This window comes from Macaca mulatta, chromosome 2 (genome assembly GCF_049350105.2).
Source record: "Macaca mulatta isolate MMU2019108-1 chromosome 2, T2T-MMU8v2.0, whole genome shotgun sequence".
NCBI classification, from domain to species: Eukaryota; Metazoa; Chordata; class Mammalia; order Primates; family Cercopithecidae; genus Macaca; species Macaca mulatta.
The window spans coordinates 21,376,063-21,396,442 of record NC_133407.1 but is presented as its reverse complement, the minus strand read 5'-3'; the positions used below and the strand labels follow the sequence as shown (position 1 = coordinate 21,396,442).

Here is a 20,380-nt window from a genome sequence, read left to right as displayed (position 1 = left end):
ATGTTAAGTAAATGAAAAAACACTAATATAATCAGCTTATTTAACAACAAAAAATAAATCATTCACAAATTTAAGTGCTTTATCTATTTTTCACAACAAATACTTAAGGTATAACTCACTACTGACAGGACTAACAATGGCTCATGACACCTTGGTCCAAACATACTACTTTATTGTTGGAATACCAGATTAATGTCACCTCTTTATATTTTAGTTAAGACAGAGATACCAAGGTAATGACTGGATTAGAGCATGATTTGCAGATGCAGTGACCTAAGTGAATGGTACTGGCACCAGCCATTTATAATTTGATAAAGCAACCAATCATCCAAATTTACTTGCAACACTTAAAAGGTATGAGTTTTATAATTAATGGAAAAAACCTTCATATTAAGGTTGAGAAAAATAAAGGTCTCATTTTGTGACACGAAAGTAGAATAACTCTCAGGTGGTAACCCAAATGTTCCCTTGTGAATTAATGTGTTCTACAATATTAGTAAAACCTAACCACTTTTTTATGTATAAAATGTAGCACTCACTGATAACACTTAAAATGGCCAGGAGTGGTGGCTCACACCTGTAATTCCAGCACTTTGGGAGGCTGAGGTGGGTGGATTACTTGAGGTCAGGAGTTAGAGACCAGTCTTGCCAACATGATGAAACCCTGTCTCTACTAAAAATACAAAAATTAGCCAGGCATGGTAGTGAGCACCTGTAATCCTAGCTACTCGGGAGGCTGAGACAGGAGAATTGCTTGAACCCAGGAGGCGGAGGCTTCAGTGAGCTGAGATCACACCACTGCACTCAAGCCTGGGCAACACAGTAAGACTCTGTCTCAAAAAAAAAAAAAGCTTTTGTGTATTCTGATACAAGTTTTAACAATATATGAATTAGCAGAGTTTAAAGAATTAGATGATATAGCAAACTGTAGGGATAAGAAAGAAATGTATGTAAACTGGGCCATAATGAAAACAGTTTGTTTAAAGGTCCACAGATCTGATCAGTGTCATTGACATAAAATCAAGTCTTGCACTGAACTAAGTCAACATACTGTTTAGGAAAAAGAATTTCTAATATGGATTACAACAGAACTGCCAATTGCTTACATACATATGTGTGTTCCATTTTTGTTGTTATAACATCAATTAATAACAATCATCTTAATTTCATAATTATATTTTGAACTTACCTTTGCCAAAATAACAGAAGCAGAGCATGGTCAACATGATAGTTTCAGGCATCTTAATAAAACCATCATTTTTGGCATCTATGCTGACATTGTAATGGCCTCAAACTGTCAATAACTCATCCAAAGCAAATTTAATAAATGTGGAGACATGGGCTAATATTACAGTCAGTTTGCCTATATTCACTATGCACATTAGCTCTACAAAAGAATGCAAATCAAGGAGGCTGAGGTGAAAATATCATTAAACAATAATCCCAAATTAACCAATAGTAAAGTAGAACTCTATGTTCAAGAGTTGTACACTCACACACATGATAAAAGCATAATCATTAAACTTTTTTCTGAATTGTCTAGGTTTAGCTAATAATTTTAACGTTACTGATGGACTTTGGTCCTCTTTAACAAAAATTAGAAACATTAATTAACACATTCTTCCCAAACCTTTATTATAAACTTTTATGTTTAAGTATCTATAATTTTTCAATTATTAGGGAAACAATGTGATATGTCATTTTAATCGTGGGTGGATCACCTGAGGTCAAGAGTTCAAGGCCAGCCTGGCCAACATGGTGAAACTCCATCTATACTAAAAACACAAAAATAGCCGGGCGTGGTGGCAGGCACCTGTAATCCCAGCTACTCAGGAGGCTGAGTTAGGAGAATCGCTTGAACCTGGGAGGTGGAGGTTGCAGTGAGCCAAGATCGTGCCACTGCACTCCAGCCTGGGTGACAGAGTGAGATTCTGTCTCAGAAAAGGAAAAAAAAGAAACATAAATAAGTAAAAAATAATTATTTGTGTAAGGGTAGAGGAGATAGAAAAAATATATGACTTACTCTCTTCATTCTACATGTATCATGTAGGTGTAGAGTTTACAGAAATACCTTTGTAAAACATGGTTACTATTTTTTGTTTGTAGGTATGTACTTGAAGCATCAGTAGGTCAACTGGCTAACATTCCCACCACGACAGAAATGCAAATTTTGGAAAAAACAGCCCATAATACTTCAATCGACAGTGAACACAGAAGGCATTTTGTTATCATCAAATCGCCAAACTAATAATGGTGAACAAACAAGGCAGAATTCTCCTGCTGTTTATATTAAAATTACCACCCAAGCATCGTTCAGACATCTCAGGTCCAACTATAATTCTGCATTTGCCCATTGTGTGCTTAACATCAATGTGATCTAGTAAGTACTACCATGATCTTTGAGATTTCGAAGAATCACAGCAGGAAGGCTATGGGACTGCCACCCTGTCACTAACTCGGCCTCTAGTTCCTTAATGTGGGCCCTGAGCATGAGGGGTGGCACTTTCAGAAGCAGGTCAAGAGGCAGCAAAGCTGAAGAAATAAAAGGGGGAAAGATATGAAACTGTAACATAAATTACATTGAATTTTAGAGAGTTGTGTTTGATTTTATCGCTATCAACACTAAGTTACCTGGTCTTGGTCTTGATCCTGTTCCTCCAGTGAAGTCCCTGAAAATAGAATTACGGGCCATTAGAATGACTTGTTCAACTTGGATTTGACAAACTAAGAGCCTACATCTTGCTATGGTCTACATTATAAAGATTAATAAAGATTATTTTCCCTCAAGATGCTCTCAAGAGTTTAATTCAGAAGGAAATAAACATATTGCAACACCCAGTACAATTGACATTCTACTGACAAATGGCAGAATCGTCCCACCACAGTTGTTTTTTTAGGCTCTAAGTATGACTAAGAGCCTAACTCTTATGATCCTGAATAATTTTCTTGTTATACTTAAACTCGAAATATGATTTTGCACTAAAAGGATATAAGATTTAAAATGTTATATACAGTATTTTCTATGATTTGTTCCTGCTCTATTAAAAAACAAAACAAAACAAAAAACAAATAAAAAAAACTTTATTCCTCTTCCTATAAAATGTTTTTTGCATTGAAAATAATTATCTTTCCTAAAGTTGCCAGTGTTATTAACATCCCTTGTTTGCCTTGGAGGTGGCCTTAGACTGTACCAGGGATATGTGTAAATCACCTTCAGCCTTTTTTTTCCACTGTAACCATTTTTTTTTTTTTTTTGAGACGACTCTCGCTCTGTAACCCAGGCTGGAGTGCAGTGGCGCGATCTCAGCTTGTTGAAACCTCCACCTCCTGGGTTCATGCCATTCTCCTGCCTCAGCCTCCCAAGTAGCTGGGACTACAGGCACCCACAACCATGCCCGGCTAACTTTTTTGTACTTTTAGTAAAGACGGGGTTTCACCATGTTAGCCAGGATGGTCTTGATCTCCTAACCTCGTGATCCACCCACCTCAGCCTCCCAAAGTGCTGGGATTACAGGTGTGAACCACCACGCCCAGCCTAGAACCAATTTTTTAATAGTTTTCTGGAACGAAATAAGAAACATCTGTGCCCTGACAAGTTGTAAGAATCATTCTTAAACTTAATGCAATCCAACAAAAATATATCATACATCTACTATGTATAAGGCACATGATAGGTATTTGTTAAGTAGGAATAAATACAGGAATTTAAATACAAGTAAACATGGCTGATAAGTCTCTTGTCCCAACCCTTTTGTTTTAATCATAGATTTTTTGATACATGCATGCAACACCTACCTGTGTTATTAAGTGTAACAAAATTGGCACTCATTTACCTACCACCCAATTTAAGCACTAGAATAATACCAAAATCTTTGTATCCACTTATGAGTTTCTTCCCTGTTCCTTTCCATTCCCTCTTGATTTTCACCAGGTAGCACTCTCTTGATCCCATAATATATTCTGTTCCATTCTGAGCTCAAAGTTCCAGAGCCTTGAAAAGTAAATGGAACCCGCCAGCCTTTAACAGTTTATATACTTTCCCTAACCCTGAGATAAGGAGCACGTTCAAAAAAAGAAATGAAGCTGATCCTGCCCTCAGAAAGTTTGAAAAGAGACATGATCACAGCAGTGCCCATGTGTAGGCAGGACAACCTCAGGGCTGAGCTGAGAAGCAGAATATCTGTTCCAGCCCCTCGTATGCCTGCACAAATGCCATATCCCAGCAAATGCTTTCTGAATAACTTTGCCCCTTAGCCTTCTAGATGAGGCTAGCACTGTCTAATAGAAACTGATGGTAAGCATCAAACATAATTTTAAGTTTTCTGGTAGCCAAATGTTTTAAAAAGTAAAAAGAATACAGTGAAATAAATCTATTTTATTTAATCAAAAATATCCAAAATATTATTTCAACATATAAAAATTGAGATATCTTATTATTTTACATCTTAATTAATATTAAATGAAATTTAAAATTCAGTCCCTCAGTTGCACTGGCCACATTTCAGCTGCTCAAGAGTCACATGTGCCTAGTGGCCTCCATACTTAACAATGTGGTCTGCCCTTCCTTAAGTGTTGGTCATTGTCTTCATAAGCTTACTACATTCATGCCATGTAGCTGCTAAACCTGCAATACCTCCTGAATCCCACTCTCTTAAAAAGTGAATACAAATGCAACTGGAGGCAAACTTGTATCCATCAGGTTATTCATGTTCTTGAAAAGCTGATAATCACTCACATGATGAGTTTGCAAGATGACTGTTCCAGATGTCCTGAAGAATCTAACATTTCAAACATTTTTACGTATTAGCAAATGCTATGCATAATGTGTGCTAGTGGGATATGTGACATAGAACACCCTGACAATGCTGAGTTGCTGCCGCCTCTGCTATTTCTTTATATAATTTTAAATTACTCTTTAATAAACTTTAGGGAATCTTTAAAAAGAACCATTACACATTCATTCATTCATTCGAGAAATATTTATTAAGAGCCCACAATGTATAGCCACCATGTTGGACACTGGAGATGGGATGGTGAAAATAAATAGTTTCCACAGTCTTGGGACTTAAAAGATTGCATAGAGATAGCAGAAAATAAATGTCAATTTCTCTGGAAATTATATCACTAACCGCAAGAAAATATAGTCATCTGAAATTTCAAAATAGAACAGGCTCATTGTGACCAGAAGTGACAGCTTTTAACTATGCAATTGTTGAGTTCACAGATGGACAAACGATAGAAATTATGCAGAGCCTGAGGGAAGACTGCCTCTAGATTGAACCACATTGAATGTTTATGCCCAACAGAGCGTTATGGCTACAGAGGGTGGTGTCCCCATCGTATCACAAGCTGAAAAATATACCAAAGTGGTTTCACACAGAGAACATTCCAGAAATAGTTTCTGGTGAAGAGGCTTAATATATTATAGTTTGTGTTCTCTGAAAATTTTGAAATGGGCATTGACCAACAGCACTTCAGGCTGATGGAAGAATTTCAGAAAAATAGAAGGCTGAAAGAATTCTAAAAGGCCATCCCTTCCAGCTCTCTTCAGACCTAGTATGACCTCATCTGGAATTAATAAGGCAAAAGAGAAACTGAAGTGCTGAAAATGAGTGTTAGCCTACAACTTCCACCCCAAAACACTAACAGATAAAGTGAATAATCCAGGAAGTAGCTTTCTAATTTTTTAAATAGACTTTTCACTGAATTAAGTCAAGAGCAAGGTGAATTATTTGGATAATTATTTTGCCAGCAGAGTCCTGGCCAAGAAGAGAATGAAGCCCTAAAATTTCATCTCTCATAGGAATTCCTTGAAATATATATTTGAACAAAGAAAACATTTTCACATGCATTATGAGTGTATTCCATCATTTAATTCAATTGTGAAAAGTATCAATACTATTTGATATTGATAAAAATAATTAAACCTTATGAAATGAGAGGTTTGGCTTACAATAGTAAGGTAATACCTTCTAAAACTACTGCAACCACACCATGTGAGCTAATGAGCATTTTATAGCTGAAGCTCTCTTTCAGGCAGTGACATTCATACATACATCCTGTGTGAATAAGCAACATTATGTAGCTTTGAGTTCTCCTATGTATCTATAATGTTAATAGAGTTGGTATCATGACAACAAAGTAGTATAATGCTCCTGTGCCTATCCCCTTGTACCCGAATAACATATCTCATAACAAACGAGCACTAAACCAGGAAAGTATAGAACTATCACAGAAAAGAAACAAAGTGGTCTTACTATGCGTTTTTTTGTTTGTTTTTGTTAAGACTGCTGGAGTGTGACATTGGCAGATGGGCCAGGTTGATTCTAGCAAGGAGTAATCATGCAGTATTTATTCCTCCAAAGTAAAACCAGATACAGATTATGAAAAAGATGGAGGGAGAAAAGCTACAAAATAAGCAAAACTTCTGCTTTTAGGAGGCAAGATCCACAGGTCCTGAAAATACACAAGGTCTTTCCAGTCACAAGTATGATGCTGAATGATCACAAACCTCCACAATCACCTTTACATATAAAGACTTAGAGGCCTGGCATGGTGGCTCATGCCTGTAATTCTACCATTTTGGGAGGCCCAGGCGGTGGATCACCTCAAGTCAGGAGTTCGAGACCAGCCTGGTCAACATGGCGAAACCCCATCTCTACTAAAAATTCAAAAATTAGCTGGGTGTGGTGGCAGGTGCCTATAATCCCAGCTACTAGGGAGGTTGGGGCGGGAGAACCGCTTGAACCCAGCGGGCAGAGGTTGCAGTGAGCTGAGATGGTGCACTGCACTCCAGCCAGGGCAAAAGAGCAAAACTCCGTCTCAAAAAAAAAAAAAAAAAAGACTTAGACTTAGGAGCACACTGTCAAATACAATTATGCATACACTGACAAATCAAAAAAGTTGTGAACCACAGGCATCTTTGATACCACAAACATCCAGTGTCTCAAACCAGCCTGCCAACTATACTCTGTTGCCTGGGCGACAGGAGGCAAGCAGACGTGGAGAAATCTTGTTGCCTGAGCAACAGGATCCCTTTAAAAAAAAATGTGCCTTAAGCTGTGGCTATGGCAAAGGCTGTCAGTAGGCAAGATTTCAGTCCTTGGTAATGAGATAAAGAATTTACACTATGATAACAATCATTCATCTATTCATTAATCAGTATCTGTAGGTTGGTACCTATGTGCAATACACTGTGCCCTGGAGAAGGCAAAGATGAATTAGGCATAGTTTCGCACATACTTGGCACACAGTAATAAATATCCATCAATTAAATAAATGAATGAAGGTTCTTAAGATGGTCGTAAAACAACGACTAAACTTTACTAGGACCTGAGCATATGTGATAAAGAGGCTGAAGCCCCCGTGAGCATTATCAAGTTCCACTACAGAGAATATTGTAAGTTGAAATAATATGCTATGACTTGCTGGATTATAATCCTCAATGTGTGTATACTAGGTCAGCCTACGAAACCCGCATAAAAACTGGTAAAAGTCAAGCCGATTCTTAATGCCTTCCTAGCAAATAGTAATAGATATAAAAGATTTCATTTCAAATTTGAAAATGATTAAAGTTGGAAATTTCAAAGAAATTGGGGCTTATTCCTCTCTTGATCTTGCCATTAACTATATTCCTCAAAAAAAGTTGTATCAACTAATGATGGCTTGGATTCCCAGGTGCCTTCCAGTTCTAATATTATTCTCCAGCCTTGAGACTTCAAAATGTCTCTAAGGAGGCAGGGGCTATCCCTCCTAGTTCCATTTGCTCATGTTTTATCCATTTGTCTGGATCATTTGCCCAAAAGCATATCCTAAGTTATTAGGGAGTTATGTTAGTTATTCAGCAGGCAATTGGTTTAAATCTGGCTCCTGATATCTGATATCTGACCAAAGTTAAGAATTTATGCTTAAGCTTTCTCTTAGTACCATTAATATTTAACCAGGGCCACATCTGACTTCTATATTTTGGAGGCTGTGGTCAGAACACATATGTCCTTCCCTGTGACTTCTCTCATTGGGCCTTTTTAAAGAGCCAGTAAGGGTCCCCAAGTGGGAGAGCTGCCCAGAGTCTCCTTGTAATTGTTATACCATTTTATACATGGCACAGAATAGGAAAAAAAAAAAAAAAAAAAAAAAAAAACAAAAACCAGAAAACCCTCTACAGGCTGGATTTTCAATTTATTTTTATTCTATTATGTAGTTTTGCTATCTCCTTTTATATTCAAACTTCTTATTTAGTTTCTAAATATTTTGCAGGATGGGTTCACATTTCATATTCATAAACAAAGAAACCCAGAAAAATCCTAAACAAATTAGATTGCAAATAACTTTAGCTTTATTTAATGTTCTTTAAAGAATTATAAATACATTTTGGTATTGTCTCCTTTTAATTCAGAGAAGCCCTGGGGATTACCTGGGAGGGAGTCAAAAGTTATTAATTTTCTCTCCTCTTATTTGGCATAAATCAAAGGCTGTCTTTTACCATTTATTTTCTTCTGAAGTCTGCCCTTGTCTTTCCACTTCCCTGTGAGCTCCCTGAAGGAAGAGAGCTTGTCTTAAACAAACCTGTGTTCCCTGGTAGCATGTCACACTGTATTACCACATTTCATGGCACAATTTTACAAATGTTGCTTTAGGTCAGGTCCCGTTCACCTTGGAACATACTTTCCAAAACATCAACTTCAATGTATGGGCCACTTTCCATATCCATCTGTTGACTTGGTCATAACCCCAAGTTAAAGCTTGTTCCATATCCCTGTTTCAATGATCTTCAGATTAAACTTTGCCTTTCTGCTGATTCTAGCTTACCCAATTTGTTTTAAAGTATTTAGTTAATGGCTAACTTTTTAAAAACCATCTCAAGCTCTAAAAGATGTAGACCATATTGGGTTTTTGTTTGTTTTTGAAGGGGTGGACATCAACCAATTTGTGTAAATAAGACAATTTTCCATGGATCCTTTCAAAGAAGAGTAGAATCATTTTTGACAGGGCCAAGATACCTACATTCATCTGATTGGAAATTTTCATTTTAATATAAAATTCACTTAACTGGGAGTACACCATATGTCATAATTTACTTTTGAACTAAAATACTTGCTTTGTTAGTGATAGAAAGTCAGTCAGTGGGGAATATTGGGTACTAGCAAGCCCTAAAGATCCTTTGGAAGATCTTCTAACTCAAATCTCCAGTCCCCACAAACACCCATTGTGGTTCTCTTTGGCATTTTGGACTACTTTTCTTTCCCCTGCCCTCCCCATTACTTCTGACCATGACTCCTTTGCACTTTGGCCCAGTAAAGAATGCCATGAGGTCTTACAGGGTTTTCTCGAATATCTTTCTGACAGATCACACCCCTTATCGATAAGTTTTTCTTGGGTTTTTATTCCCAGAAACACTGGGAAAAAGTTAGGAAATTAAAAGGCTCCATCCTAACTCCTCCTGGTCTTCATCTGAAGAAGATAAATGTATCACTGATACACCTTTGACTAAACAAGAAAAGGATTTGTCTATAGGAACCTTCCTTTGTCACCTAACTGAATCCTCCAGGAATTTGCTGAGCAGGTTCTTCTGAACTTCATTTACATTATGCGATTCCCAGCACCCTCAAACCCAGAGATAGATCCAGATGGTTCCATTGAGGCTGCCCAGCACTAACACCTGCTCCCTTCAGCAAGCACCCCTGATGGACTAGTCAAGGACCTCAGCTCTCCTCAAGGCAGTAAACAGGCGCCTGATCCCAGCCAGCTCAATCTGGCTCTCTCTCTCAAGATTTTGAATCCTAAGAAAGGTGACATGAGAATGGAATAAACAAGCTGGGAGTTTATTTATCCCAGAGTTCTCCTGCCCTTACAAGCCTCCCAAAAATGTCTCCTTTATAGACTTCAGGGACTGAACTGGCTCGTATGCCTTCCCAAGCTTGATCCTCCAGAGTCTTAAATTACACAAGCCCCATAATGCCTTCTAAAAAAACCCCGGTCACATAAGTTAGCTAGAGTCAGGCTCCTTTGCTTGTATCCAAAAAGCCATGCCTGCTATAGCACATCGCAGCCTTAGCATTTTATCACACAGATGCTGCCACCTCCTGAGTGGGAATCATCCCACAGCTCTGAAGACCCCTGCCTGGCATCACCACTTATACGTGGCCCAACCTCAACAGGTGCCCCAGCCTCAGAGCAGTCTGGCAGTCCTTCCTCCATTCTCTGCTCAGTTCTTATCTCAACATTGGCTGCTCCTAGCTGAATATACTCCTCAAATCTAGACAGTCCTCTTATCTGTGGCCTAGAATATCATCTAACACATAGAAACCAGCTGGGCACAGCGGCGAATGCCTGTAATCCCAGCACTTTGGGAGTCTAAGGTGGGTGGATCACCTGAGGTCAGGAGTTCGAGACCAGCCTGGCCAACATGGTGAAACCCCATCTCTCCTAAAAATACAAAAATTAGCCAGGCATGGTGACAGGCACCTGTAATCTCAGCTACTCAGGAGGCGGAGGCAGGAGAATCACTTGAACCCAGAAGGCAGAGGTTGCAGTGAGCTGAGATCATGCCACTGCACTCCAGCCTGGGCGACAGAACAAGATTTTATCTTAATAATAATAATATACAGAAACCATAAAGTATATTCTTCCTTAATCTCCCTTTCTCTATTTCTCTAGCTTAATTTTATCTTCACCTCCCTTTCTTCAGACACAAAGAAGGAGTTGCCACTCATCTTCTCCAGGCCCACTCCTCTGGCTGTGGTCTATGCTGCAACTGTACACTGTCAGTTATCTCTTTTCCTCTCTAATCTCTCCTCCTTCCTCTGTCCCAAATGCTCTGAGTTCATCCTGATTCTAAGAGGTCCTTTTCCATCAAACATTCCCCACCAGCTCACTCTCCCAGCTCATTTTCTCAGCTTCTTAAATGCCTCCTATGTCTGCCTCTGGAACATTGCAATCAAGTTTCTGCTCCCTCTGATCTCACCCAGTGCCAGTGAAGGGGCTCCCATGAAGGTCAGGAGAACTTGCAGAAGGCTCAATCTAATAGTTTTGTTTCAGTCCCTGCTCTAAGAAACAACTGCCACTGACACAGCAAGCTGTCCTAAAATAACAATTTTACTTTGCTTTTAAAAGATAATCTCCCAAACATATTCCACCTTCCCTTGCAACTAGCTGTGGTCATATGAGGAAGTTCTGGCCAATGGTATGTGAACAGAAGTGATGAGCATAACATCTGGGTCATATCCTTAAAAGAAAGAGGGGTGCCTCTACTTCCCCTTTCTTCTTCTTGCTGGCTTGGAGGTAGGATGTGGTCTCGTAAGTCATATTGGTCAAAAAGATGAAATCTATACCCTGGGGATGTGGAAGAACAAGATATAAGACCAGGGCTCCACATGACCTCATGGAGCACAGCTGCCCTACCCTGCTGGCCCACCCTTGAGCTCAGAGAGGCTAACTGATTTGCTCAAGGTCACGAAGCTAGAAAAAGGCAGAGCTAGACTAAGACCCAAGTCCAAGATCAGCACTGTTTCAGTATGCTACTTGGTGAACTATAAATGGTTCTGGGCAAGTAAGCTCTAACTCCTTCTATTTCCACAGGCACATGGAAACTTCTGGCTATCAGGTTTCAATTCAGCCATCAATAACTCAGCTCTGCAAAATCAAAAAATATTTCTAGAAGCTCAATTTGTACCTACCTTGTTTGGGATTGTCTTTCTCCTCCTGAAGCACTAAAACTTCTCTTTAAAATGTCTGAGACGAGAAAATAGAAATAAGTTTACATTATTTCTTCTGCAAATCTTTTGTTTTCTAAGTTTTAATAAAACAATGCTGAACAACAAATGCTGGTGAAGATGCAGAGAAAAGGGAACTCACACACTGTTGGTGGGACTGTAAATTAGTGTAGCCATTATGGAAAACAGTATAAAGGTTCTCGGCCGGGTGTGGTGGCTCACACCTGTAATCCTAGCACTCTGGGAAGCCGAGGTGGGTGAATCACAAGGTCAAGAGAGCGAAACCATCCTGGCCAACATGGTGAAACCCTGTCTCTACTCAAAAGTACAAAAATTAGCTGGGTGTGGTGGAGCATGCCTGTAGCTACTCAGGAGGCTAAGGCAGGAGAATCGCTTGAACCGAGGAGGCGGAGGTTGCAGTGAGCCGAGTTGCACCACTGCACTCCAGCCTGGTGACAGAGCGAGACTCCGTATCAAATAAATAAATAAATAAATAAATAAATAAATAAATAAATAAAGATTCTCTTGAAAAAACTAAAAACAGAACTTCTATATGATCCAGCAATCTTACTACTGGCATATATCCAAAAGAAGGGAAGCTAGTATATCAAAAAGATATCTCCACTCTCGTGTTTATTGCAGCACTACTCACAACAGCCAGGATACGAAATCAAACTAAGTACCCATCAGCAGATGAATGGATAAAGAAAATGTTTAACAATAATTTATTGCATATTTAATAGCTAGAAGGGGACATTTGAAATGTTTCCAACACAAATAAATAATAAATGTTTGAGGTGATCAATATCTGAATTACCCACACAATGTGTAATTTGATGACTACACGTTGTATGCAAATATCAAAATATCACAAGTATCCATAAATAGGAACAAATATTATATACCAAAAAAATTTAAATAAGTTTTTTATAAAATTCAAAATAATAAAGAACATATATATTCCATGAATGGCTTTGTCTATAAACACTCTCATATTGTTCTAAGGTCAAACTTTTCTCTGTAAATGGCAGGTAGGAAATATTCTAGGCTTTGCAAGCCATACTATGCCTGTCACAACTGAATTCTGCTGCCACTGTAGCATGAAAGCAGTCAAACAACATTCAAGAAACAAACATGGCTTTATTCATGGCAAACCACAATATCAACAAAAAACAATGCTGAATCTGTTACCTGAGCAATTGTACATACTGTAAAAATTGTCTTTGATTATGAAAACATGAGCTAAAATATGTTACAAATTGTCATTTATTTGTCAGGTTTGTTTAAGGGCTTTTTTTCTAAAGCAAATGTCTAAACAAACAAAAACAACCCTGTTATTAATATCTAACAAAACACAATAAAATGTCATGCAATAAAATGTCATAACCATCCTTGCCAAGTTACCACATGCAAATTTAAGGGTCAAGCATCTCTTTCCTACCTCCCCACTAACCCTCCCACCATTGCTGCCAGGTATATAGAACACTGAACTTATCTCAAAACAGTCAGTAATAAATTTCTTCTGGAATTTGTTATATGTGTTTATATGCATAAATATTTTTCCCATATGAGCTTCATGTTTTCCCAATCGCAAATTAATACACCTAGAAGGCAGGGATTTACAGAGAAAATAGGACAGAATATTGAAAACTGGGGTTGTCCCAGAAAATCTGGAACATCTAGTCATCATTTTAATGGACCAATTAAGTTTGGAAAGGACAAAGAATGTAGCTAAATCCTTAGGGTTCTACTTTGGTCCTTAGAGAGGCTATTTTAAATGTTGTTTTATGAGATTTTCATAGTATAGTCACTGAGGAGAATTATTTTCACTTAATTTATTTCAGAATATTTCTCCCTACAGTTTTTAATATTTTATCAAGTTACTCTTTTTTTTTTTTTTTTTTTTTTTAAGATGGAGTCTGTCTCTGTCGCCCAGGCTGGAGTGCAGTGGTGCCATCTCATCTCAGCTCACTGAAAGCTCCGGCTCCCGGGTTCACGCCATTCTCCTGCCTCAGCCTCCCGAGTAGCTGGGACTACAGGTGCCCACCATCATGCCCAGCTAATTTTTCTATTTTTAGTAGGGACAGGGTTTCACCGTGTTAGCCAAGATGGTCTCGATTTCCTGACCTTGTGATCCACCCACCTCGGCCTCCAAAAGTGCTGGGATTATAGGCGTTAGCCACCGCGCCCAGTCTCAACTTACTCTTTTCAAAAAAAATTGTTTATCTTCATTTTCCATTTTAACTTCTCTTTTAGTTTCAGGTTTGTTGAGTATGTTTGATTCTATCTCTCTTTATAATCTTTAAATTTTATCTAAATATACCTTTTCCTTTTCTTTCCCATATCCCAGTATGACTATTTTCTTTACTGTTTTAAATTGAGTCAAGATTAACATTATGAACTGATTTTATATGTCATATTTTTTATAACTCTAAAAACATTTTTTTTGTTTTATTGTTTTAAATGTAACACAGGCCTTTAGATTTATATAAATAAAATTGTACAAAAATTAGTCTATACCAAGACCAATTTCTTCTACAGACTTTGAATTCCTCTAACCAACAGGCTCGTAAAAGGTCATGTCCATTACTCCCGTGGTTATTTGGCTGTCTCCAAGATATTCTGATTCTCTAGTTAGAACCTGCATTTGCTGGTAGAAATAATAAAACTATTCATTTGACAGCTGAGAAAATATAAAACCACTGTGCTGGCTAACCTTTGGGCTCTGTCAGAGAGACAGACACATCTGTCCTAATTAGCATTGCACCTGAAAAACAAACCACTGGGTTACGTATATGGTGATATTTGCTTGACTCAAGTATGATTTCCAAATCACTGTCTTCTGGAATCCCGCAAATGGCAAATTGATAAAAGAAAGCTTACTGAATGTAGATTCTTTCAGAGGGCTTGAACTGGAGCTGCTGGAGTTATCCGAAATGTCCAATTCGTCATCTAGCTCTGAATATATATCTGCACATGAATTAAAAACAATAGAAACGCAAATGGGTCTTGAAATGGGAAGGAGTCCAGAATGCATTCATGCTTACACACTGCCACTAGCAGTACCTTTCTCAGTATTTTCCAGGTTGAAGTTATCATCTGACAGGATTTCGTCACAGGCCCTGTCTTCGTCTTTACCATAGGAGGCCTGGAAGCCTTCGGGGGGCAGGTCTGCACTTTCTGAAAGTTCACTTTTCAGGCTGGCTGCCCCACTGCTGCTGCTACTCAAGCTTGCCTTCTCAAAGGTCTCCTGGAAAGAGAAATTCAGTTTTTCATAGCCTCTTTCTCCATCCTTCCTTCTATAGGACCTAAATCTTGTTAGAACGTATATTAACTGCTTCAAATATCAATATAAATGTTTGATGCAGAAGAAGCATCAGTAGTTCCACCTACACACCTGGTTCACAATCTGTTCGGTCCATAAATACAGAAAGATGCAAGTCTATAAGCTACATTGGATCAAAAAGGAGGGAGGTGGCAAGAGTGCTCAGTAGAAAAGGCCCATACAACCCAGTACAGGTGGCGGGGGGTGGCGGCAAATTTACTTCTAAGAAATAGACTACATCAATTTAGGAGAAATTTCTCTTCTTTAAGTTTTTTCAAAAATATTTGCTATCAAATCCTCTCAGTACCATAGCAAATAAGCAAAGCTTATTCTCTTCAAAACTCCAGGAAAATTAGTAGCAGACAAAGCCAGGCCATGGAGAGTGAGAGGCAAGGTCTTCCAAAAAAAGAAGGGCTACAGAGAACAGAACTTACAAACCACTTGGGACTCTACACTACTGCCTGGCTTGAACACTCCCTGTAGAACCAGCCACAGTATCCTCCTGAATCCTCCAAAACAGATGGATGCATTTCCATTATGATAGCACTACAAAGTCATCAATCTGGTTGTGCAGTTCCACATTTCCCTCAATAATAGTATTAGAAAATGCAAAAATTATGTCTCAAGGGTCAATAAAAATAAATTAATTAATGCCACTAATGCCGGAAGTTTTCATTTTTCTAACAAAAAGACCGTGTGGAAGGAATGACTATGAATCAGTAAAAAATACCACTTGTTTCTTTACCCAAGCAACTCTAAAACCTAAGACGTTCATTGTGTGGGACTATTTGCAGCAAGTGTGAAGAGCCTTCTTAGGCTGTGGGGCTAAACAGCGCTGACAAAGCAAAGCTACAGAACAGGTAGACAAAAAGACAAAGAAAGGCCATGATGGAGGAAAGGATAACAGGCAGAGAGTGTGAGAAGAAAGAAAAAGGTGCATTTATTGAAGGGGAAAGAATTCCCTCTATGAATTGCATACAAGATGATTTACTCGCAAATTACCTAGCACTTCTTGACTAAAAGGCCCCAATGATGCCCATTTGAGAGACAGACTTATTTTATTTCAGATGTATGTGCTTTTTATTTTTTTCCTACAGTTAAAATGACACAGCTTCAAGGCACAGGTTTCTAAAAACTCCGTAATAATAGAATTTGCAGATGAAGTAAACCTAAGTTCTTAGGGATAACTAGAGTCAGAAGTAAACCTCTAAAAGCTTTCATATGTTTATGTTCTGTACGTAAGATGAAAAGATTTAAAAAATATTAAAAACATTTGTGCATTGCAAACTGTCTGATCAATTGCTGTTTAAACTTTCGTTTCCCTGAGATTCTTTTCAGTGATTCTTCAAAGTTTCACCAAGCTCCTTGTTTTCTTGAAGTTAATTTGCAGGTGAAGGAGTATTTTAACTTTGATTTTCCATAATTAGTACATCAAATGTTCAAATGTGGTTTTATGACTTTGAGGTGCTAATTTCTGCTTCTGAGGTCCACCCTGGTTGGCTAACTTACAACCTGAGATGGGAAATGCTTTGGCCACTCTCCGGCAAAAGATATGTGCTACTCAGAAATTTTTCCAATGCCTAAGGCTAGTATGGGGCCTTTAAGGCCAGCCTCAGCTCTGCTACACTCAACCCCTGATACCAAATCCAGGAGCTCTTTCTAAGGCTCAAAACTTTATTGCAAAACCAACTCAACTTCTTCCATGCCTTCCTCTTTTCTTGGTCCCAAACCACAAAACCCTTCTTCCTCTAACTATCCTCCACTGAAGTCATTAGAAATTTGCATAGAAATAAAAACCCAATTCAAGGCCTTTTCCTTTTTTATGACCTTTTTTATTTGAAGTAAATCATCTTCTACCCTATCTTGAAGACCACAACGGGCATCTGCAACCTTTTAAGGGCTTTACACCCAAGATATGTCAATGTTACCAAGGCTAAAAAAGATGAAGGAGAATTTTTGAATTGAGAAAAGTTTTTATTCTGTCGATGCAATTAAGACACTGGAATTCAAATATCTCTAAAACTAGCAAAACTTTAACAAAGGCTTCATTTCTCTTAAGAACAGTCATGGATAAAACATCAGAGGAAAACATTTTTCTTTGAACATATGAAGAGTCAGGAGAAGCTGGAGTCCCCGCTGAAAAAGGCAATTCGAGACTTAAGGAGGCTGGACTTGCAACCAAAACCCAAGAACCAGTAGGGTCATAAATCAATAGTCACTTGTAACTGCCAAAATTTCATCCATGGGTAATAGACTGTTTGCATAAATTCTGATAAAGGGAAATTTACAATCTGAGAGAGATGCTTTTTCAGACTCTGTATGCATAAAAATATGATAATATAGAATTGATAGTTTTGATTTAAAATTTGTATTTCTAGACAGGGTGTGGTCGCTCACGCTTGTAATCCCAGGACTTTGGGAGGCCCAGGCAGGCAGATCACGAGGTCAGGAGATCAAGACTATCCTGGCTAACATGGTGAAACCCTGTCTCCACTAAAAAATACAAAAAAAATCAGCCGGGCATGGTGGTGGGCACCTGTAGTCCCAGCTACTCGGGAGGCTGAAGCAGGAGAATGGAGTGAACCCAGGAGGCGGAGCTTGCAGTGAGCTGAGATTGTGCCACTGCACTCCCACCTGGGTGACAGATAAAGACTCCATCTAAAAAAAAATAAAAATAAAAATAAATTATTTTTCTATAACAATCCCTTGCAGCAGTTTTTTCTTCAAAAAATTGATATAATTTTTGACCTTGCCATAAACCATATGCCACACATTTTCCCTACTATGATTTCTGGAGTTTTTCATTGTGAGTATTTGAGTATCCATCTCTTTATAAAATTGTTCCTTGAAGAACTAGGGGCACTTTAGTCCCTTTTACATCCTTTAGTGCTTTGCACAATGCCTTACACATTGCAAAGGCTCAATAAATAGTTGAGCCATTAAGTTGTCCTCAGAAGACACATCCAGCAAGTACATTAAGCTATTAAAGGGATTTAGGCAAGAAAAAAGATAAAGCTTTTGGGGACAGAATTTGGCTGCTATCATCTTTTTCACTTTCTAATTACTAAGATTTTTCAAGGAGTAGGAGAGGGAGTTAACTAGATATTTTCGGCATCTGCATGCATCTGTCCTAGGAATGGACAGGCACATTCTGGATATCAATACGGCAGCAAGGAGAATACAATGCAAATCAGACAATAAAATTATCACTGATATGGAAATCAGCACCATGACAGAAGATGCTTCCTGTCACCACGCTAGTATAGGCACAATTATGTTTAGCTCGATTTTGCGCATTATAATGTAATATTTTTATGTGTGCAGCAGATCATAATACATTTTCAGTGGAATAGCAATTCGAACAGTAACAGACTGACATTACCCAAATTAACTGCTACAGTAGGAAAATTAAGGGCATCTATTTTATTAAAATCAGTGCAATTTTAAAAATTGCCAGAATGTTAGTTTTAGAAGGAGAGAGAGAGAGAAAATCAAGAAATAAATGTAAAGGATAACACCAGTTACATCCTATAGATGCTTTACTTTAGAACTAAAAAATGCACTATTTCTTTGTGTTCTGAAATGTTCATATTCTATTAGGTATATTTTTACCCAGTTTTGTTAATAAACTGTACCCTTAAATATCTCCATTTAGTGCTACCAGGTGCTTGAAATTCATCCAGCGGAGGTGATCTTTTATCAGTGGCACACTGCCTTCTATACTTTTCATGGATGATTGCACAAAGAAAATTCAAACTAGGAGACAGGCCATTGACTGCATACTACTGTAAATAAACTTAGTCCCTACATTTTAAGGTATATTTTTAAAAATCAGCCAGCATGGTCAGATGATTAAGGAACCTTGTGGACTAGACCACAGCTGAGTGAAATGTTCACTTTAGTGGTGAGATAGGAACCTTTTCTTCAGGCCTCCCTATGGAAGACTTGGCTTTGCCACATCAGAGAGGTGGGCTGATAAAATAAGCCTGGTCTCCACTCCCAACTCAGTGGTAGAGGGAAATCTTTCAATCTTTGATCCTGAAAGTTAGTTTTGTTTACTTTTTAGAAGTAAAGTCTCATTATGTTGCCCAGGCTGGTCTCGAACTTCTGGGTTTAAGGGATCATCCTGCCTAGGTCTTCGGAGTAGCTGGAAATACAGAGGCACAGCACTGTGTCCAGCTTTCCCAAAATGGTTTGGATGATAACATCGTCTATTTTCATCAAGGAATCTTGAAGAATTTCCCTTCCCCCATTCTCCATATACAGTTAAGAGCGCAATAGTTAAACCAGAAAAACTGGTGTTTTGGGACCCTAAAAATAACTGATTTATATGGATTATATAATAAAGAAAATACGCTTTTTAGGTTGGATCTTATTTATTTTGAACTTCTTAAATATTTATACAAAACTAAAAATGTTACTGTCATGACATAATTATCTCATTATTATGATACTATCTTAATTAGAACTTCTTAAAAGCACTATTACATATTAATGAATTAGGGAATTAAATAAATTAATTAAATAAATTAGGGAATAAATTGGTCATTACAATTCATTGTAAAAATCCAGTATCAAATTTATTATGGCTAAAAATGTTTCACTGTTTTCCCATAACTAACCTAGTACCATATCAGAAATGAAAGGATTTTCTATCACTTTTAACTCAAATACAGGTCTTCTACTACAATACTATACTTTGTTAGTTATAATACTAACAAAGAGGAGAAGAAAAGCAATGTCATAATCTGAAATTATCGTATGTTAAGAATACAGAAGATCTGGTCCATCACAATACTGACCACCATGTTTTTCTAAGACGACAGACTGACATGCCAATAGAACTAAATGTATATATGAATATATTCAAAAGCATTACAAATGAGGCCAGAATCAGGTAATTCTACTTAACATTTAAAAGAAACAATGGGGGCTGGGAGTGGTGGTTCACACTTGTAACCCTAGCACTTCAGGAGGCTGAGGCAGACAGATCATTTGAGATCAGGAGTTTGAGACCAGTCTGGCCAACAAGGTGAAACCTGGTCTCTACTAAAAATGCAAAAATGTGCCAGACACGGTGGCAGGCACCTGTAATCTCAGGTACTCGGGAGGCTGAGGCATGAGAATTGCTTAAACCTGGAAGGCGGAGGTTGCAGTGAGCTGAGATCGCAGTGAGCTGAGATCATACTACTGCATTCCAGCCTGGGCAATAGAGCAAGACTGTGTCTCAAGAAGAAAAAAAAAAAAAGGCCGGGCGCAGTGGCTCATCACGCCTACAATCCCGAACTTTGGGAGGCCGAGGTGGGTGGATCACGAGGTCAGGAGATTGAGACCATCCTGGCTA

The 20,380-nt window shown here is 38.2% G+C and overlaps 1 protein-coding gene across 7 annotated transcripts in view; it reads right to left on the bottom strand.

The window, feature by feature from the left end:
- Positions 1 to 20,380, bottom strand: part of NEK10 (NIMA related kinase 10) — a 422,123-nt gene that overhangs the window by 204,013 nt on the left and 197,730 nt on the right. For 4 of the 7 annotated variants that reach the window (XM_077994143.1, XM_077994145.1, XM_015132308.3 and 1 more), the window contains 5 exons: positions 14,778 to 14,961; positions 14,595 to 14,681; positions 11,676 to 11,730; positions 2,632 to 2,669; positions 2,392 to 2,532 (listed from right to left, as the gene is read on the bottom strand). In XM_077994143.1, the coding sequence (XP_077850269.1) occupies positions 2,392 to 2,532; positions 2,632 to 2,669; positions 11,676 to 11,730; positions 14,595 to 14,681; positions 14,778 to 14,961 (505 nt within the window). The remainder of the gene's footprint in view (positions 1 to 2,391; positions 2,533 to 2,631; positions 2,670 to 11,675; positions 11,731 to 14,594; positions 14,682 to 14,777; positions 14,962 to 20,380) is intronic. The other 3 variants (XM_077994146.1, XM_077994147.1, XM_015132312.3) reach the window with 1 other exon arrangement.